The following is a 23,593-nucleotide window of genomic DNA, read 5'->3' as shown; positions in this document are numbered from 1 at the left end:
AAGTGGGTACGCTAACTTCACAATTGTACAATTTCCAGCGGGAACAGTTTTTTTACTATAAATGCCTATATCTATATACCAATCGTTAGTTCTTCGTTAGTTCTCGATAGTTCTCCAATATTTACGTTAGTTCTCAAAAAATAAAAAAGTTAAGAGGCATACAAAGTGGGTACGCTAACTTCACAATTGTACAATTTCCAGCGGGAACAGTTTTTTTAATATAAATGCCTATATCTATATACCAATCGTTAGTTCTTCGTTAGTTCTCGATAGTTCTCCAATATTTACGTTAGTTCTCAAAAAATAAAAAAGCTACGAGGCATACAAATTGGGTACGCTAACTTTACAATTGTAGAATATCCAGCGGGCACCGTTTTATGACTATAAATGCTTATATCTATATGCCAATCGTTAGTTCTTCGTTAGTTCTCGATAGTTCTCCAATATTTGCGTTAGTTCTCAAAAAAATGAAAAATTTACGAAGCATAAAAAGTGGGTACGCCAACTTTACAATTATAGAATTTCCAGCGGGCACAGTTTTCTAAATAAAAATGCTTATATTTATATACCAATCGTTAGTTCTTCGTTAGTTCTCGATAGTTCTCCAATATTTGCGTTAGTTCTCAAAAAATGAAAAAGTTACGAAGCATAAAAAGTGGGTACGCCACAGTTTAAAAAAAAAAATGCTTACATCTATATACCAATTGTTAGTTCTTTGTTAGTTCTCGATAGTTCTCCAATATTTGCGTTAGTTCTCAAAAAATGAAAAAGTTACGAAGCATAAAAAGTGGGTACGCCAACTTCACAATTATAGAATTTCCAGCGGGCACAGTTTTTTTAAAAAAAAAATGCTTACATCTATATACCAATTGTTAGTTCTTTGTTAGTTCTCGATAGTTCTCCAATATTTACGTTAGTTCTAAAAAAAAATAAAAAAGTTACGAGGCATACAAAGTGAGTACGCTGACTTCAAAATTATAAAATTTCCAGCGGGCACAGTTTTCCGACTAAAAACGCTTAAATCTATATACCAATTTTTAGTTCCATGCATTGTAATTTGCTTCATCTTCACACAATGAAAATCAAAGTAACACTGACATTAGAATAACTATCACATTATGATTCTCTCGAAGAGAAAGGATTGCTTATCAGTTCCAGGATAGCGCTTATCTGTGATATCCGCAATAGTAGTTGCAGGTGTCACTCGGTTAGATTATTTTTTAGGAGTGATAATTTTGATTACGTTATCAAAATGATTAACAGTTGAATATGTTCAGTTAATTAGAACATCCAAAAAAGACAACGCTTCCAAAAATTGGTTTTAGATAAGCAATGAAATCATATTTATACCTACTTAGTTGTGTGAAAAAGTGCATTTTATAAAAAGTCCATCATGGAAACAAAATAAACTATCCATCAAAATGAAAACCAGAGTCTGCTAAGTAAAATGGTATAAAGTAATTTATAAGCAGTGATTATTTGAATTGGATTAAGCAGATAAAATATGTACGATCAAAGAACTTCTGTTTGGTTAATTAAACTAATCGTTTGTATTGTTTGTATTTGTTTGTGTTCGGTATTAGTATTATAAAATTACATCATTAAACGTAACACGTTACGAGTGACAGTTGCACGGATCGAGACTGGAAGGTCATACGGACTTGAACAAACTGGAGACTGGAGTAGTGGATGGAATAAATGTGTACAACACATTACTAGCATGGCGTATTGGGTATGGCGGGGTCGAGACAATATTTATTTAGTTGTATAGTAGTATACTGTAAGCATTTTTCGTTGAATGAAGGTGCGCGCTGGAAATCAGAAGCATTAAATAAGTTTATCTATTGATTATTGGCTATAAGTATATTTATTTAATTTTTTTAGAACTAACAAAATAAATGAGTGAGCCCATCTTACGATTAATATTAAGATATAGGCACTTTTAGTCAGACAAGGGTGCACGCTAGGAATGATTTGGGTTTGAGGTTGGCATAACCACGTTTAAGACCTTATTGCCTTTTTATTTTTTAAGAACTAGTAATAATATTGGGGAACTAACACGACATAACGAAGAACTAAAATTTGGTAAATAGATATAAGCGTTTTTAGTCAGAAAACTGTGCCCGCAGGAAATTTTATAAATTTGAAGTCAGCGTACTCACTTTGTACGCCTCGCAACTTTTTTATTTTTTTGAGAACTAACGTAAATATTACAGAACTATCGAGAACTAACGAAGACCTAACGATTGGTATATAGATATAGGCATTTATAGTCAGAAAACAGTGCCCGCTGGAAATTCTATAGTTGTGTAGTTGGCGTACCCACTTTTTATGCTTCGTAACTTTTTATTTTTTGAGAACTAACGTGAATATTGGAGAACTATCGAGAACTAACGAAGAACTAACGATTGGTATATAGATACAGGCATTTATAGTCAGAAAACAGTGCCCGCTGGAAATTCAATAGTTGTGTAGTTGGCGTACCCACTTTTATGCTTCGTAACTTTTTTATTTTTTGAGAACTAACGTTAATTTTGGAGAACTATCGAGAACTAACGAAGAACTAACGATTGGTATATAGATATAGGCATTTATATTAAAAAAAAAAACTGTTCCCGCTGGAAATTGTACAATTGTGAAGTTAGCGTACCCACTTTGTATGCCTCTTAACTTTTTTATTTTTTGAGAACTAACGTAAATATTGGAGAACTATCGAGAACTAACGAAGAACTAACGATTGGTATATAGATATAGGCATTTATAGTAAAAAAAACTGTGCCCGCTGGAAATTCTATAACTGTGAAGTTGGCGTACCCACTTTTTATGCTTCGTAACTTTTTTATTTTTTGAGAACTAACGTTAATTTTGGAGAACTATCGAGAACTAACGAAGAACTAACGATTGGTATATAGATATAGGCATTTATAGTAAAAAAACTGTTCCCGCTGGAAATTTTACAATTGTGAAGTTAGCGTACCCACTTTGTATGCCTCTTAACTTTTTTATTTTTTGAGAACTAACGATAATATTGGAGAACTATCGAGAACTAACGAAGAACTAACGATTGGTGTATAGATATAAGCATTTATAGTCAGTAAACAGTGCCCGCTGGAAATTCTATAGTTGTGTAGTTGGCGTACCCACTTTTTATGCTTCGTAACTTTTTTATTTTTTGAGAACTAACGTAAATATTGGAGAACTATCGAGAACTAACGAAGAACTAACGATTGGTATATAGATACAGGCATTTATAGTCAGAAAACAGTGCCCGCTGGAAATTCAATAGTTGTGTAGTTGGCGTACCCACTTTTATGCTTCGTAACTTTTTTATTTTTTGAGAACTAACGTAAATATTGGAGAACTATCGAGAACTAACGAAGAACTAACGATTGGTATATAGATATAGGCATTTATAGTAAAAAAACTGTGCCCGCTGGAAATTCTATAACTGTGAAGTTGGCGTACCCACTTTTTATGCTTCGTAACTTTTTTATTTTTTGAGAACTAACGTTAATTTTGGAGAACTATCGAGAACTAACGAAGAACTAACGATTGGTATATATATATAGGTATTTATAGTAAAAAAAACTGTGCCCGCTGGAAATTCTATAATTGTGAAGTGTGCGTATCCACTTTGTATGCCTCTTAACTTTTTTATTTTTTTAAAACTAACATAAATATTGGAGAACTATCGAGAACTAACGAAGAACTAACGATTGGTATATAGATATAGGCATTTATAGTAAAAAAACTGTGCCCGCTGGAAATTCTATAACTGTGAAGTTGGCGTACCCACTTTTTATGCTTCGTAACTTTTTTATTTTTTGAGAACTAACGTTAATTTTGGAGAACTATCGAGAACTAACGAAGAACTAACGATTGGTATATAGATATAGGCATTTATAGTAAAAAAACTGTTCCCGCTGGAAATTGTACAATTGTGAAGTTAGCGTACCCACTTTGTATGCCTCTTAACTTTTTTATTTTTTGAGAACTAACGTAAATATTGGAGAACTATCGAGAACTAACGAAGAACTAACGATTGGTATATAGATATAGGCATTTATAGTAAAAAAACTGTGCCCGCTGGAAATTCTATAACTGTGAAGTTGGCGTACCCACTTTTTATGCTTCGTAACTTTTTTATTTTTTGAGAACTAACGTTAATTTTGGAGAACTATCGAGAACTAACGAAGAACTAACGATTGGTATATAGATATAGGCATTTATAGTAAAAAAACTGTTCCCACTGGAAATTTTACAATTGTGAAGTTAGCGTACCCACTTTGTATGCCTCTTAACTTTTTTATTTTTTGAGAACTAACGTTAATATTGGAGAACTATCGAGAACTAACGAAGAACTAACGATTGGTGTATAGATATAAGCATTTATAGTCAGTAAACAGTGCCCGCTGGAAATTCTATAGTTGTGTAGTTGGCGTACCCACTTTTTATGCTTCGTAACTTTTTTATTTTTTGAGAACTAACGTAAATATTGGAGAACTATCGAGAACTAACGAAGAACTAACGATTTGTATATAGATACAGGCATTTATAGTCAGAAAACAGTGCCCGCTGGAAATTCAATAGTTGTGTAGTTGGCGTACCCACTTTTATGCTTCGTAACTTTTTTATTTTTTGAGAACTAACGTAAATATTGGAGAACTATCGAGAACTAACGAAGAACTAACGATTGGTATATAGATATAGGCATTTATAGTAAAAAAACTGTGCCCGATGGAAATTCTATAACTGTGAAGTTGGCGTACCCACTTTTTATGCTTCGTAACTTTTTTATTTTTTGAGAACTAACGTTAATTTTGGAGAACTATCGAGAACTAACGAAGAACTAACGATTGGTATATATATATAGGTATTTATAGTAAAAAAAACTGTGCCCGCTGGAAATTCTATAATTGTGAAGTGTGCGTACCCACTTTGTATGCCTCTTAACTTTTTTATTTTTTTAAAACTAACATAAATATTGGAGAACTATCGAGAACTAACGAAGAACTAACGATTGGTATATAGATATAGGCATTTATAGTAAAAAAACTGTGCCCGCTGGAAATTCTATAACTGTGAAGTTGGCGTACCCACTTTTTATGCTTCGTAACTTTTTTATTTTTTGAGAACTAACGTTAATTTTGGAGAACTATCGAGAACTAACGAAGAACTAACGATTGGTATATAGATATAGGCATTTATAGTAAAAAAACTGTTCCCGCTGGAAATTGTACAATTGTGAAGTTAGCGTACCCACTTTGTATGCCTCTTAACTTTTTTATTTTTTGAGAATTAACGTTAATATTGGAGAACTATCGAGAACTAACGAAGAACTAACGATTGGTATATAGATATAGGTATTTATAGTAAAAAAACTGTGCCCGCTGGAAATTCTATAATTGTGAAGTTGGCGTACCCACTTTGTATGCCTCTTAACTTTTTTATTTTTTGAGAACTAACGTAAATATTGGAGAACTATCGAGAACTAACTAAGAACTAACGATTGGTATATAGATATAGTCATTTATAGTAAAAAAACTGTGCCCGCTGGAAATTCTATAACTGTGAAGTTGGCGTACCCACTTTTTATGCTTCGTAACTTTTTTATTTTTTGAGAACTAACGTAAATATTGGAGAACTATCGAGAACTAACGAAGAACTAACGATTGGTATATAGATATAGGCATTTATAGTAAAAAAACTGTGCCCGCTGGAAATTCTATAACTGTGAAGTTGGCGCGGGTTGTACATTAGTACGTGTGGGTACATTAGTAATAGTACCCACTTTTTATGCTTCGTAACTTTTTTATTTTTTGAGAACTAACGAAAAAATTTGGGAACTATCGAGGACTAACGAAGAACTAACGATTGGTATATAGATGTGAACATTTCTCCTCAGAAAACGGCGCGTGCTAGAACCCGGAAGTGTGAAGTTAGCGTACCCACTTATAATCGGCTATAACTTTTTTATTTTTTGAGAACTAACGAAAAAATTTGGGAACTATCGAGAACTAACGATGAACTAACGATTGGTATGATCAAAAGTGGATACGCTAATATGGGTACGCCAACTTTACGGACCTGTAGACATCCCATTACCACATGTGTAGCCAGATTTAGAATAAAAATAACATACTGGCAGATTCCACTAATGTCACTTATGGTCAGTGTAAAATACGCTATCTCATAGAGCCAAACTAAGATATCAACTTATTGACAAACTAACTATAGCATATTTTATGACATGACAACAACACTATTGTCGCAGCAAAACTGTTGACAGTAGCACTATCGGTGGGCCGATCATTCATCTATGATGTAAGATCTATGATCTATGATGTATATTTTGATTATACTAATTGTTTGCAGCCTGTCCACATAGATGGGATGTCTGATTCAGGATTAACAAGTGGACGATTTCTTTGAACAATTTTGTAAAAAAAACTTTTAATTTAACTATACGGAATTTACTTTACATGTCAACCGGTGTTTTTAATAAATTAACATATTTGGAGCTGAATATTACACAATAGAGAATATTACACAAGAGTACCTCAATTCACTGTTTTAATTAAATGTACCTCCATATGTTTTAATAATGGTTACATTGACATCAGATTCATAAAAAACATGAAAAACTCAACAAAGAACATGATTTTGAAGATTTAACTAATTTTTTTACACAATGCACTACAAGAGATATAAACTTATATACGAAAACATATATTTTAGTAAAGCCATCAGCAACTTGGCGAGGCCAAATACCACCTTAGTCTAGGCCTTTTAGACTTTTACCTGGGCAAAATTAATAACAAAGCAAAACCAACTGGAATGTGTTAGGCATGCTTCCCTTAACATTTTGTGAAAATTCCCAACTTTTCCCACTGTAGCAAAATCCGCCATCTTGGAAAATGGCGGACAATCTGTAAAACACTGCAAGGTTCCACTTAAAAACTTATTGTTCCCAAACCATTCCATCTAGAAAAGTCTAATTAGTCTTAGATTCTTCGGCATAACATTATCGACAAGAAAATACCATATTAAATAATAGTAATATGATTGTTAATAGTGAAAAAACAAATTAAACTTTAAAAAATGTAAAAAAATAAGACATATTCTTACTTTTTGGGGGTTTTCACCATTATTATTGAGGAAATGCAGATTTTACCTTCAACAATCATGTAGAGCTTTAAATTCCGCTTCATTTCCATATATAATATAACAATGTTTGAGCAATATTGACGTAAACGGCGAGTGTCAAAGTACACTCTCATGTAACGCACCTGTGGGACCAAAATGCATATAGTGTGGTTGTATGGTTGTATAAAGTTGCAGAATACTTCAGTTCTGGCGGGGAACATGCAACTTGAGGTGGTAGCATTGTATAGAAGTCCCTGAACGTAAAGCTGCCCAGACCCCAATTTTTAAGGACCTCGGTCGTCCGTAATGACGTCATCAAGATGGCGGCTGTAAAAGGATGCTGGGTCGCCATGAATCGGTTATAACACCCAATTGCCTGAACCGATTTTAATGAAATTTGGCGTACAAGTGCTTGAATACATTATCTCAGCCCAGGTTGTCAATGGTCGAGTTTGATTAAGTCGTTTCAAAATGGCGGCTGTTAATAATTAAAATAATACAAATGTTTTGGTTTTTTTGTGTTTTCAACTCCCTCCAGAGATCTACATCAACCTATTAATTTTCGTTGCAATCACAGGTTGTGATGCCGTCTCTAAATTTCATGGAATTGGCAAAATACCCCCACCACAGCAAACCTGCAGACCAAGTGAGTTCAATTTGCCTATTTTGATATTCAATTAAATCTATTTCAATATCATTCGTTTTAATGAGTACCTAGGTTTGCTGCCACAGGTAGAGTTATAAAGTGAGTTTTTATTAATATGATAATAGCTTAGTTTAAAATAAATAAATTTGCCTAGTTTCATCAAAATATATCTCCAACCAAGCAAACTAAAACAGTTTATTTATTATCCGTAAGAATAATTTTAAATTTACAATTCTTTGAATTATCTCCGTAACCAATACCCGTACAAAAATACATCAGTATACTAAATTATTTATTTGCCTAAGCTCTTCACAATTTTTTAGAGATAAATTAGGGATATCTATGTTTTGATGGTCAAAAATGAGAGAAACCAATTTTTACCCCATAAATCCCCCCAACCACCCCGTTCCAATGGTCAAGCTGGTTCGTGAACTTATTCAAAGAAACGTAGGTTTACACGTTTGTACAAAATTTCATCGAAATCGGATCATTTTTGTGTGATTGTGCTAACGGACACACACATAAACAGGGTGTTCAAAAACACCTACATACCAATTTTAGGGAAAATAATTACCTTGGTCCAATTCAAAATTTCAAAATGGCGGGCGTTTTAATTTTTTAAATCAAAATTACTGAAAATGGCATATTTTATGAAAAAGTGTCAAGAAAACTTTTGGTTAGCATTTAAATTTCCTATCAAACTACTTCCAGTTCAAAACGGCCGAATAAAAATAATTTAAATATTAAGACTTTCAGTTGTAAATTGAAGAAAACCTGGCTAGCTTAGCCTCATTCCGACTATATTTACATCAAACAATCGTGATATATCAGTCATTTCTCTTAAGATTTTTTTTAACTTGGTATCGTTTGATAGGGAATTTTAAATATTAAACAGAAGTGTCCTTGACACTTTTTCATAAAATCTTCAATTTTCAATAATTTTTTATTTAAAAATTAAAAGAACGCCATTTTAAATTATTGAATTGGACCAAGGTAATTTTTTGACCTAAAATTGGCATATTCTACCTTTACAAACATAGCAAGTTTCATAAAGTTCAGTCAAAATAATCCAAAGATACAAAATTTAATAAAAAATTACAAAACAGTGGATATCTGAACGAAACTATGTTCTTCTTATTTTGGCACAAGGGATCAATTTGTAAATTTTGTTCCTATCCTTTTTGAACACGCTGTTTGTATAAATATGTGTCCGTTAGGAAAAATTATCCAATTTTGATGACATTTGGTTTAAACGTTTAAACCTACGTTTCTTCGAACAAGTTCGCGAACCAGCGTGATCGGATCATGGTAACGGGGTTTTAAGCGGGATTTAAGGGGTAAAAATTGGGGTTTCTTATGTTTAAACCTCAAAACATCACATTCTCCAATTTATCTTTAAACAATTCCAAGATCTTGAAAAAACCCAAAAATAATTTAGTATATTGAAGTGTATTTGTACGGTTATAGGTTACGGAGAAAGTTCAATTTTTTAAAATTATTCCCATGTTATTCTTACGGAGAATCCATAAACTGTTGTAGTTTGCTTGTTTATGAATATATTTTTATGAAACTTGGCAAATGTATTTATTTTAAACTTTGCTACTATTATATAGATAAAAAAAACTTGCTTTATTACTCTCCCTGTAGCAGCAAACCCAGGTACTCACGAAGTCTAATGTTATTGAAATAGATTTAATTTAAAATCAAATCAGGCAATTAGAAACTCACTTAAGTCTGCAGGTTTGCTGTGGTGGGGGTATTTTGCCAATTCCATGAAATTTAGAAACGGCATCACAACCTGTGCTTGCAAGGAAAATTAATAGGTTGATGCAGATCTCTGGAGGGAGTTGAAAACACAAAAAACCGAAACATTTGTATTATTTTAATTATTAACGGCCGCCATTTTGAAACGACTTAATCAAACTCGACCATTGACAACCTGGGCTGAGATAATGTATTCAAGCACTTGTATGCCAAATTTCATTAAAATCGGTTCAGGCAATTGGGTGTTATAACCGATTCATGGCGACCCAGCATCCTTTTACAGCCGCCATCTTGATGACGTCATTACGGACGACCGAGGTCCTTAAAAATTGGGGTCTGGGCAGTTTTACGTTCAGGGACTTCTATACAATGCTACCACCTCAAGTTGCATGTTCCCCGCCAGAACTGAAGTATTCTGCCACTTTATACAACCATACGACCACACTATATGTATTTTGGCCCCACAGGTGCGTTACATGAGAGTGTACTTTGACACTCGCCGTGTACGTCAATATTGCTCAAACATTGTTATATTATATATGGAAATGAAGCGGAATTTAAAGCTCTACATGTTTGTTGCAGGTAAAATCTGCATTTACTCAATAATAATGGCGAAAACCCCAAAAAAGTTAGAATATGTCTACTTTTATTTACATATTTTAAAATTTAATTTGTTTTTTCACTATTAAAAGTCATATTACCATTATTTAATATGATATTTTCTTGTAGATAATATTATGGCGAAGAATCTAATACTAACTAGACTTTTCTAGGTGGAATGGTTTGGGAACAATAAGTTTTTAAGTGGAACCTTGCAGTGTTTATAGATTTCCCGTCATTTTCCAAGATGGCGGATTTTGCTACAGTGGGAATAGTTGGGAATTTTCACAAAATGTTAAGGGAAGCATGCCTAACACATTCCAGTTGGTTTTGCTTTGTTATTAATTTTGCCGAGGTCAGGCCTAGTTTTATGCTACTGGTCTTAGACTACCTATGGTACCCAATGGCCAGGGAATAAGAGTAATAGTAAATATATTTCTAGCAAAAGCATATACATGCATGATAACTTGATATTATAAGTGACAGAGAACTTCAAAAAGGCATACATTAGTGGCTGCAGCAGCGGTCGTTCAGAGTATTGAGAGTGGCAGATGGCCATTTGGGACTGCGGTACGAAACAAATCAGTAGAAAATGCTTAACCTATAGCATTGGCTTTGGATACTTGAAGTATCATTTATTTCTATAATAAACCCAATTGCGTGTATGTTTGATTTCCGGTAAGCCTACCGTTGTCAAAGGCGGGTATGCGTTTCTATCTTAATTGAGGGTAAATAGTCTACATCCTGTAGTGCTCTTTGGGTATAAAAATATAGGAGTTGGTTTACAAATAGATTGTTGAATTTCAATAGTTTTACATTTTGTGAAATTACAAGTAATGAGATGTAAAATAACACATTATATTTATATCACAGAAACACGCCATGAAGATGATAAATACAAATCTTATAGTGCCTTAATGGAAGTAACCAGCTGATTAATAACACTTTTTGCACCACACTATGAAGTTTTTAGCTGTTTTACATACGTTAATTTGTGGCTGAAAGTTACGTTTTGCTGGCCAAGTCAGCTGTCATCGTAATTTGAGGACCGAGCAGGTTTTTAAATCCCTGTTCATATTGAATACACAATCAGTATCCATAGCATTGCAATAGAATTGTTTTATTGTCACCGCTGCCTAGCAACTATTTATTATTATTTTTGCTGATTCCTCAAATGATTTCTTCACATAACCTTAAAGTTGTAGTTGTGTTAACCATTAGTGTGCATTATTTTGTGGTGAATAGTGGTAATAGGGTATAGTGTGGTGAAAAATAGCGTCGAAAAACTAGCTCGAGTCGGCAAAACCTCATTTTCGGCCCTAGATACGAAATATACTATTAAAAACGCCTTCAAAAACACTAAACCAAATTTTAAATCGTAATGTTAAATATTACATTAAATATTTTATTAATACTTACAATATATTACACTAGTCTTAATATCTATAATAATATATATATATATAATATATATAATATAATATATATATAATACTATAGTTATATAGTCTTAATAGCGTAGTAATTAGAAATTCTAGATAAAATTCTTAAAGAACAAGAGAAAGCGATTAGAATAATAAAAAACCTACATCCAAGTAAATCATGCAGGGAACATTTTAAAATGCTAAACCTATTAACAGTTTATGGTCAGTTTATTTTAGACACTATTATGATATATTTAAACAATAAGAAGGATACAATTTTAGAACAAGAAACATACCATTACAACACGAGAAAAAAGAATGAAATCATACCCACTCACCATAGACTTGAATTTTACACAAAGAAGCCGTCTTACAAAGGAGCAAGTTATTTCAGAAAATTGCCAAAAGAATTAAAGTGTCAAATAAACAGTTCAAATTTAAACTAAAACTAAAAACTTACTTGGTTTGCAAAGTATTATATTCCATAGAATAGTATATGAATAATTAAGCAAATGTTAATTTAAATAGCTAAGTTGACACTATTCAGATGTACTAACATGTACTTGTCTTGTATGAATAAAGATATTTTGATTTGATTTGATTAGTGAGCCATTTGTTTTTACCTTCTTCTTGATAGCATTGAATCCGCTGATAACTAGCATTTTACATAGTAACTGGGAACTGAACTTTCTCGGATAAAATCATTAGTATACTCGGATGGTATTCTTTGGCCAATGTCATTTATCCAAATAATCGTTTGCAGTATATTTAACATCTGTTAAAATAGTAATATACTTATTGACTTATTAATATTGTTCTTTTTTTGTCTGTATATACATGTTACAATTTGATTTTATTTACGAGCATGAAATGCCCATAATGTCAGGATGGCATTCCATAAGGCCCATGTAAAATTTTCCAAAATTTGTATCCACATTATGAGGATGATAGACTTTTCTTGGTTAAAGATTTTTTTTACGCAGAACTTAGTTACACCATAAGTATATGGGTGTTTTTGTGACGATTTCGAGATTTAAGTAACAAATATTCAAACTTTACCCATATTATATATAGTATAGTGTCTTAATATTGTATTTTTACACAAACATTCACTCAATATGAATGTGAACACCACTACAAGAGTGCACTGTGTTACCATAATTTTACGGTAGTTTTTTTATGTCAGAGTTTAGTCAGTGTTGTTAGTTTTGAGTGTTGCAATCTTTACCATTATTTTACGTTTCTGTTACATCTTTCCCAATCCCATTTCAATCCTCCACATAATCCTTACAATAAAATACACTTGTGTGATTGCTGTCTAATATCCTATCCATCGAGTTTATATATAATTAGATCCGTTAAGTTAAAAGAACTACAAATCAAATGTTTGTTTTAACAATCAGATAAAGAGCTAAAAGCCTCTCTGCGCCAGAGAAGAAAGATGACGTAGCAGAGTGGGGTAATAGCAGCGCAGGCAAACAGCAAGTTGTTCCGACACCCTAAGTAAGCTTGTTTAATCTAACAGAGCAATATATCCTGACTGATATGCTCTTGTGTTGCAACGGTTTATTTCCAGAGCTTCAGATTAATAAAGCTTTGATATACCAACTCATTCGTCAAACGTTTAATTTTGTTTCTTTGCTGTTGTATTCGGATACTAGACAGTATCTGGAATAATAAAGAGGGTTACATATAAAATATATGAAAATAATATATAACATTACAATAACTATAATCATTGCACTTCTCTTTTTTTTATTTTCGTCCTTTCCCCATTTTTATTATTCTTTCTATTCCCGTTATCTGTTCTAATTTCCAATTGGATTTTGTTCTTTGGCGTTCAATTCTTATTCTTGGTCTCGTTCACTTGCCTCATTCTCATTTCCATTCCCACCGATTCTTATATTATAACTACCTACAACACCTAAAAATCTACTTTTTGAAGGAACTATCAGTTTTCTGTCATATCATGCATGGTCAGGGCAAGGGGTCAGAGCATAGGTTGATACGTACATCGCAAAGGCCTTTAATAGTAGAGTATAATGTCACAAATTTGAACTGAAACGGACAACCGAGTCAAAAATTGAATTTGCAATGCTACGTCCTCAGAGTGGCAGCCGCTAGGAATCGGAAGAAAATCGTAAACGTCAGCATAGGTCGATATGCACATCAAATTAAAGGTCTTTTTTAGTAGATTAGAATGCTGCAAATTCAAGCTCAAAAGAACAACTGAGTAAAAATTGGCAGCCGTTCAAAAATTCAAAATGGCGGATTCAAGGTATCTTTGCACGGCTTCCATTTTTGACTCGGTTGTCCGTTTGAGTTCAAATTTGCAGCATTGTATTCTGCTAATAGGCCCTTTAACCTATCAACCATTAACCATCAACCATCAACCATTAACATACCAACCTATGCTCCTATTTAAGATTTCCTTCTGACTCCTTGCGGGACGTCCCCATGATACGACAGAAAACTGACAATTCCTTTAAAAAGTAGAATTTTAGGTGCCGTTTTGATTGACCAAATCTCATTGATTTATCTGTTATCGTTTAAGCCGGGTTTTCCTAGGCGCGGAAGTGGAGAGCGGAGAGAGGAACGCGGAGAGCGGAAAAGAGATTGACATGGTTTTCTGCTCCCCTTCTAGGAAAATAGTAAAATTAAATTATCTAAGACAAGTGGAGTCCGTTCTCCGCGTTCCTCTCTCCGCTCTCCACTTCCGCGCCTAGGAAAACCCGGCTTTAGAAAAGATTAAGACCGTGCGGGACTTTATATACACCCGGTATAATAACTTTAAACTGAGATCCTAAAGTTATATAAATACGTCTGTAATTACTTAGCTGCAGGTAAACGTAAAACATAGGCAAAATCGTCAGTTGAAATAAGCAACAGTTACATATTTTACAAAAAATACAGAAACTGAAAATAAATGTACCGAAACAGTGATGTAGCTCTATTATAAACACGTTACCAGTTGTAATGTCATGCGAGTATTCGAATATTATCCACAACAGCCATTATGCCTCAAAAAGAGATGAAGAATGGCCTCTCAATAGTGATGTGAGTGACAAGGCAAGATATTGGAAACATACCAACCGTTTCTTACGTTGTTGTGTGGTTCTGCAATGGTTTCCAACTAGTTACAGGAACGTTTTATAAGCTTTCATTTCTTGTGTGATTTTCAATTCAATTTAAAATAAAATTAAATGAATCAAATAGTATTTCCGAGATATTTCACACTCTTTTATCTTTATAAACGCTAATATTGATTATGTTGATGTAGTTAATAAGACAAATATCATTCAAAGCGTTTTAATACATTAGAAAAGGAATGAACAATGGCTCTTCAAACTGTTTGTTTAAATCGACACAATCTTGCAATAGGTTAGAAGAGTATATAAAACCGTTTTTGTAAAAACTTTAAATTTTTCAAGATCTTTTGACCTAAATGAAGTCTATATAGCCAACGCAAGTAGGAAAATTTGTGAATTGATAGCAACAAATCCAGTTAATCACAGGTACAGTTAATGTTTCATGGAAACAACAGGTTCATCTGATCGCTCCCTGATGTTATTAACAACTGAGTATGGATATTAATCTTGAACTGTCTGCATAGTGTACTTAGAATGGCACTATTATACAAAGGAGTAACAAGATTCCAATTACTAACTTTTAAGTGATATAATGGGGTTTATTTGATTTAAGTGAGAAGTATTTATGTCACAATTTGAATTGTCAATCTGAACTTTGAATTTTGTATTTTTCCTAGGATGCACAATGCTATCAACACAGAGCTTAATATGTTCCATGTTGATTTGTTCAGTGACTGTTGATAGTAGGAAATTGTTTTCTATTTCACATTTATCTACGCATCTGAGAGGGGTTATATGAAGGATGCTGGTCAGACCCCAAGCCGAATTGATACTAAAATATAGATACTGTATTGTCTTTTCAATATGCCATCAAATAGTAATAGAAATTAGAGATGGTGCAAATTAAACTATACTGTTAAAATAGTACTGTTAAAATAGGATATGTGTAAATAGGAAACTTAATAGGATTGCTTTCATAACAGTGAAAGCCAGTTGAACGGAGCGATCACGTTTCATGGTTTTTAAAGCAATAAATAAAAAAATGTTTGCAAATATAACATATTACAACTATTTCATCATTTTAATTTTTCAGTTTCGCTCAGAACTATCAACATCTATAACAAGTTTCATAAGTAAAGATGTGGACTTTACATACATATCCTTTGTATAGGTATTTTTCCTGTGTTTGCTTGCTAAAGTCATCTGGTGAACCCATTCTGGTTGAACCCGACCTTGAATTGACCAATCGACATTTTCTCAATCTTGGCCAGATTTTGCAGTTCAGACAGAAATAATCCTGCATGGATCCATACGATTAGCAGACGTAATTTTTTAATGGCTTGCCTGCTTTGGGAGAATTTCACAAATACTTGTCACCATACGGAATATGTTGTTTATTTTCAAATGTTGTACATTTAACATAGTTATGAAAAGCATGTGTTCCACATTCAACTATCGCACAACACTGCCAGAAATAGTTGTTCGTGGGTTTCGGGCGTTTACTGATCGTCTTCGTTTTCTACAAATATCACACAGTTTTTTAGAATGAATTCTAAATTCAGACATTTTCTTTATTAATACACTTTTATAAGACAATAAAATAAAATAAAATAAACAATATATATTGTTACAACAATAATACAACAATAATATTGTTGTAAAACAATAAAATACCCAAATGCTTATGTTTTGGGAAAATGCAAAAAATACTTTATCCTTTTTGGGAAATAATATACCCCAAGTCGTTCCTAACACAACAATCAATACAACAATTTTGTTGCCAACACGATTACATCATCAAAAATATTTCAAAGTAAATAATAAGAAAGCATGTTCATAATCATCATCATCATCATCTATCTTCTATAATATTAAAACGTGACAGGGTTTTTTTCACGATTCTGAATCAACCACTTGACGGATTTTCATGATTTTTGTGTTGAAAGAAAGATAATTTTGAGTACTAGAGAATGTCGAAGCCATAATTTTAGTTTAGGGTTTCAGTTTTTTAGAAATTAAGTTTAAATTTTGTTAAGGTCTAGCAGCCGACGCTAACATTCTAGGCTTCTTTTGTATAATAGCATTTGCTTGACGTATCAGCTGTAAACATTCAGCATTTGTGACACAAATTCAGCATTTAGATAAAAATTAAATGACTTACGTAGGCTTGACTTATTTATACTATGTAAAATGATATATTCAGTGATGCGTTAATTTATTCGGCAAGATTATGACAGATTATTTAAATATACATAACGAAATACTAGATGTTCTAATTGTTTTTAGAGAAGTCCCTCAAAACTTAGGTTTGTTTTATTGCAATATAATTTGTTTTAACTAACAGCTGGATGGATATAAAAATATTCTGTAGAACTATGAGATTATTTTATTTATTCATTGATTTAGTCATTGATTATAGTAAATAGGTAAGATTAATATAGGATGAGTAGACTACAGAGTAAGACAATTGCTGTATACAAATCGAGGCTCTGATGTAGAGCCTCGCTCTGTCTACGAGTGTCTAAACAAAAGCCTATGCAAATTATTATACTCCTCGACTTTTTGAGGAAAGAGTAAGAAAATAACAATGTTTACATGTTTTAATCCATCTTGGCAGCTTTTTGTTTACAATAAATCAATGTTTGACTGCTTAAATTTTGTTTGGATTTGGCCTGGAAGTATTGATGTTATCAAACAAGGAGATCAAGGATAAATTAATATGGGAAACTACGATGTACATATTCAATGAGAGTGGGTTGTTGTCACGGATATTAAAACGGATAACGGGATGGATAAAAAACATGGGAAAATTACGTCACTAGCTTACTAGCGTGTTTACTTTTATAAATTCCTTCTACATGTGACAAGTTTTATTCAAATGAATGTTATTTCAACTAAACAGCTGTTTCAAAACAAACTATTTGTTATTGTTTGAATTTTCTTTGTTTACTTATATTTAGCAATTAATGCAGTGAAATTGATATAAAATATAGGTTTGGACGATTTATTTAATAATGTCAGAACTAAGTTGGCGTACCAAATTTTTTGTTAGTAAAGCAAATGTCAAAAATTGGTGTGGTAGGTCTATAGAAAACTGACCAATAAGCTGCACGGTTTCAGTATAAACCAAATTTGATTCATAACATACCATATTATGCCAGTAGTACTGTATGGTTCAGAAACTTGGGCCCTGACCAAAGAACCGAAAGACCTTATTGCTTAGTTTGAGAATAGAGTACAGAGAAAATATACGGGCCATTTAAAGATAACTGCAGTTGAGATATGAAAGAACAGAGATCTAAGAGAAATGCTTAAACACACAGATAGGGGTGCTTTCCAGAAGTAAAAGGCTCGGAAGGACAGGCTATGCGTGGAGGAGAGAAGATACATCAACTTAAAAAATGTATTCCAAGGACAAGTAAGACGACTACTTGGAGTACCAAGCAATGAAAGACTTCTCCAGACTGGGATCAACATTAGAAGAGGCAAGGGATAGAAGAGAATGGGAGGCCAAAATCCTCTTAAGGTGTCAGTGGCCACTGAGGTAAAAATAAGGTACTCTTTTAAGTGATAGTACGCAATAAAATGTGATATGTAGCAACTGTATCATAAACCAGTGTGTGGGAATCACCCACCAATCCTGCTTTAAGGCTTTTCAAGTCGCTGTTTTAATGTAAAATTATCGGATTTGAAATGCATATCATATAATCGGATTTGAAAGAAATAGGTAGTAACGTGATATTTGTTTACAAGATGATTTTCCCTATTAAAACTGCCAGAATTTTTCTGTAGGCCTATACGTGTAAACTAGCTGTTCTGAATTATATTCAGTTTTAATCGACCACTTGATTCCCGTACGTAGGACGGGCCAACAGTTAGTAGCCTATTAAGATAAAAATAAATATTGATTTGAGAATACCTAGTAATTTAAAACTGCAGAATCATGTAGTTGTTTTAATTCCCAATAACATAAGACAAATTTTATTTGTTATAACCTTGTTTAGCGACGTAAATCTAATATGTAAAGTACTGTACCTATTCGATCAGTAGTCGTTTCCAAATTGCGACTTAAATTTAAACATAAGACTTTCTCTGTATTATATGATCAGTGGTTTTTTCTTTGTACAGTGTTTAGGTCGTAGCTTGATTTAAACATATTATGCTATGGTTTTTTGTTTTGTTTACATTTACGTCGTTATTTTTTAACCATTATGGAAACCCATAAGTCCAATGTTAAAATTTAAACACTTTGAGTTACTTTTAAATTATATAGGGCCTAGACATTATCAAAAATTGAAATTGGTTTCATCCAAACCTTCTACACATTTAGCAAAACAACCTTGGTAAGTTTGGCTAAAATATGTTCGCCGTTGTTGAGTTAATGTGTTAGAAAGTTTGCATTGTAGTCGATCCCAAACAGCTTCCCTTCGCTCTGCTCAATAAGGTTAACATATTTTGACATACACCAAAAAATGGAGTAAATCTTATTAACTTTTAGTTAATAAGATTTACTCCATACAACATTTTTAATGTTGCAGAAAACGTGAATCAAATTAATGAACGGTGAAATTTAAATACTTTGTTTATAAACAAAATACGATATTTCGTAAGAAGAGAAAATATCTCGTAAAAAGATGTGAATATAGATTTGTGATTGAACAAAATATAGCGAAGCCACTATGTATTTGCTTCACATTTCACCTATTTATTTGATCTTTTTTCAGAAAACTACGGCCAAAGTGGCATCCAGGCGTTTCGAGAGTTGGCGGAAAGAGCCAACATCTGCATCGCCAAGGAAGACTCGGTCCTTAGCAACGCGGAGGACGAAGTGTTTGACAACGTGGTGAAGAAACTGGACCAAGACCAGAACGCAAGGGTAGTGGTGTGTTTCTGTGAGGGGATGACAGTGCGGGGGTTGCTGGCAGCCACTCATAGACTTAACCTCACCGGCAGATTCATCTTTCTGGGCAGGTAAGGGTTGCTGCCAGCCACTCATAGACTTAACCTCACCGGCAGATTCATCTTTCTGGGCAGGTAAGGGTTGCTGGCAGCCACTCATAGACTTAACCTCACCGGCAGATTCATCTTTCTGGGCAGGTAAGGGTTGCTGGCAGCCACTCATAGACTTAACCTCACCAGCAGATTCATCTTTCTGGGCAGGTAAGGGTTGCTGTTGTCACACCAGAGGCTTTACAAATCTCACCAATTCAAGTAAAAATTCCACCATTTTGGACAAAAATTGTTTCACTTTGGTTTCATCAAATTGAATGTCAGTTTTCTCTTCATGGAATTTCAAAGGAAAGAACTAAATACAATTATGTAATGAGCTCACTGGACAATGAAGTTGCAAGTCACCTTTCAGATTTTATTATCAAACCTTTGTCTCAAACTCCCTACTCTGACTTAAAAGAAAGGCTCTGCTCAAAATATGAAATTTCAGAAAATGTCAAACTAAAACAACTGACAACAGAAGTTTTTCTCGGAGATAAGAAGCCGACAACTCTTCTTCGTGAAATGAGAACCTTAGCAGGCACACAGGTAACTGACAGTTTTTTGAAAGTTATTTTTCTACAACGTCTACCTAATCACATTCGTACTGCTCTAGCTGCTTCTCAAACCAATTCTCTTGATGACTTAGCTAAATTAGGTGACCAAATAGCTGAACTATCAGCTATTGACAACTACGTTTGTGCTCATGGAGATGTAGCGCAATCTAGTGATCGGATTGTCAACTTAGAAAAACATGTCAGTGAACTAACTCAGTCTATTGATGGACTTCTTAAGTTAAGTAAACGCAACTTTCCAGCCAAACATAAGAACAAGTACTATCCTAAAGAGAAAAATGATCAAGGTGAAATTTTCCGGTATAATAACAAATTTGGTGAAAATGCTAAAAAATGTGTTCAACCTTGTTTATTCACACCAAAAAAGAATGCACAACAGGAAAACTTTCTGCCCCGTCACTAAATGCGGCTCAGGATGACAGGGGCTTTCAATCTCGCCGCTTATTTGTAACTAACTTACCCTGTGGTCGTAAGTTTCTCTTGGATTCTGGAGCAGACATATCTGTTTTGAAAGTTTTTGAATTCCAATTACAGATAATTGAGTCCTGTTATCGATTAGTCTTTTATTTTTTATATCAACACCATGATATTTCCTGATGCTCGGTTCTGGTTATTTAAGGAACAACGTTGCTTCTCACAGTTGGTTGTCCACTGAAACAACAACTGCGAATTTCATTTGAGTGGGCCTTCCCACTTAACTTTTGCTTCTAGGGTTTTTTTAACTCACCATCCCCTTGCGTAAGTGGTTTCTGCCACAATAACTAGAGGTGAAGGTTGCTGTTTGTGAGGGGCAAACTCCACTATATTACTTAACAGTATCATGTACCACTGGCTAAATCTTTGACTCCTTTAGTTCACACAATCATCCCGCCAAATCCCAAACGCTAATTAGGCTATATCAATTATTAAAGATGGGGACGCCACTGTGTGCGTATTTTAACCCACATATGAGTGAAGGATAAGTGTAGTGTTTATAAGTCATACCTAGTATTAGACATACAGTTTACGGTTTTAGACAACTACATGATTCATCAATATTCATTATATCATAACACTAAGATAAGTTTAAGTGCTTGAACCTGAAGATAGGTGGAGACTGAGATAACTTTGGGACAGAAGGTTGTTCTTTGGGTCTGATATGAGATAGGGGCGTTTCATATTCACTATTCAGTCCTCATTGGATGTTTCTACTTATATCTTTGCCATTAAAATATGCTTTAAGATGTTTTTATTCCTAGTCCCGTTCGTTTTACTTTTTAACTGAACAAACATTTTAGATGTCTATCAATAGTAAACCAAGTTCAAAACTGCCCATTCGAATTGATTACGAACTTGTAGCCGTAGGGGAGGTACTGTAATTTTGTAAGTCAAACTACTTATTACGAATAATCTATTTTTAAATGAGTCGCGAAACAAATCAATCTGTTCTAAATATGTACGTTTTAAGCACTTTTGAAACGTGTGCAACTTTTATGAATTGTTTTCCTCGCACGAAAATCATTGAAAAGCTCGGGGTTCTCTTTAAATGAACCTATTGTTAGAGTGAAGTGAAGTCTTAATTTGAAACTCTTCCCTTACACACTTCTCTTCTTCCTACCCTCCTCTTACACCCCTCTTTCGCATTCACTCATCACCACAGAACACTGACTCTTGAATAGCGCGTGCACTTCTGATTCTCTTTTGAAATAATAAAAGTGACTTAGCACTGAATATTTGTAATTACTTGATGGACTATGGGGTAATAAAATTTCATAGATTTCAAAAGCCCAACTCGTAAATACATTAATCAAAGGGATATCTGAGTAACCTTATTTTGTTGTAAATGTATTAATCTAAAAAGTATTGAAAACTATTTCAGAAATGGCTTTTTACGCAAACAAACATCAATTTTATTACTACCATACAGGTTTAACACATTTCAATATAAGATTTTTTTAAATCTGTATACTTCAACAATTAAAAGTAGTACAGCAAGAAGTATATGTTTTAGAAAGTGCTTTTATTTATTTTTAAGGCAGGAGTATATATTTTAAGTTATCATTTAATTTAAGTTAGCGTCTAAGAGTTGTTTTTAGTTTTAAAATGTATGTATAAATGGGGCCTCCATTCAGGCTAGGCCTTGGAGGTCCTAAATTTTCCCAAAAGTAATATAATTTAGTTTGAACATGTAGATATGTGGCTACCATAATTAACTTGAAAATCAAATTTTGTTTTATATAGCTTATCAGTTATTCTTTTTTAAGTATGTTTCTCATCCTTAGTATACTACAGGTCATGCCATGACTAGTAGTGTAACAGTATGAATTTTAGTGCTGTTGTATTTTGTAAAGGACATAATTTTATAAGTCTGCAATGGGTTGCCTCGAAGAACAATAGTCAACGGATTTAATTTAATTGATTGCGTATTAAATATTGGTACAATCAGCAGATATTGCAAATGTATATTGATGAAGATTCACAGAGTAATCTTAAATATTTAAGTGTATTCAAATTATGACTTGTATGGACGTTTGGCAAAAGCCTTTACGGGCATTTAACCTAGTTGACATTTTGATTTCTTTTAAAAACTCTTAATATTCTTGCTAATCAAATCATTACTTGATAAAAAAATCAAAATATCCAGATAATATTTTATATTTGATAAGATAATGTATTAGATTTTAGTATTATTAATAACAAACATAAATGAAAATTTCCTATTGTATTACATTTTAACGAAAAAATGCAATACGTTTTCTCTTTTAGTAATCAGTGGCTTTCAGTATTAACGCCTGGCAACACTCCGAAATATCAGACGAGCGGCTCTACCAACAGGTCAAATTAAGCTGTATTGTCCTAAATTGAGGAACATCTACAGTTTTTGTGCACTGACTGCTGAAAACTGAAAGGGATTTAACGTTTACCCCAAATAAAATACAAAGTCCCTTTATATTTATCCAGATATAATATAACTAATAGAATACTGTTTAAAAAATCATAAACAATGGAGCAAATTAGCCTTTGAGTCCAGATAGACTTAACTGACAATACAAATTCTAGTTATAATTTAATTACTTAACAGCACCCTTTCCTCTTTTTCTTTGTATAGCACTTACTATGGAATATGTAATTGACAATATTATTCGGACAAAATAAATCAGTTTTTAAGTGTTTTTGTAGTTAAATTCATACAGATAATGTCCAAGCTTAATTCATTTCACAATGTTTGGTAAGCTGGTACAACGCTCGTGCGCTGTTATTCGCGTCGGGTTGAAGTCAAACAATTGGCAAATCATATTAAAATACAACAGCACGATGAAATATCGCGTGGTCATATGTTTCCGTTGTGGTCTCTAGTTAGGGTTGGTATCCTATCATATA

The 23,593-nt window shown here is 33.2% G+C and overlaps 1 protein-coding gene across 1 annotated transcript in view; it reads left to right on the top strand.

The window, feature by feature from the left end:
* Positions 1-23,593, top strand: part of LOC128992858 (metabotropic glutamate receptor 1-like) — a 105,103-nt gene that overhangs the window by 55,017 nt on the left and 26,493 nt on the right. Inside the window, exon 5 of the mRNA XM_054416601.1 lies at positions 19,394-19,640. Coding sequence (XP_054272576.1) covers positions 19,394-19,640 — 247 coding nt within the window. The remainder of the gene's footprint in view (positions 1-19,393; positions 19,641-23,593) is intronic.

This window comes from Macrosteles quadrilineatus, unplaced genomic scaffold (assembly GCF_028750875.1).
Source record: "Macrosteles quadrilineatus isolate MER2022 unplaced genomic scaffold, UCM_ALF_1.0 Scaffold_4__1_contigs__length_99947679, whole genome shotgun sequence".
In the NCBI taxonomy this organism is placed as follows: domain Eukaryota; kingdom Metazoa; phylum Arthropoda; class Insecta; order Hemiptera; family Cicadellidae; genus Macrosteles; species Macrosteles quadrilineatus.
This window is presented reverse-complemented; position numbering and strand designations above follow the sequence as displayed.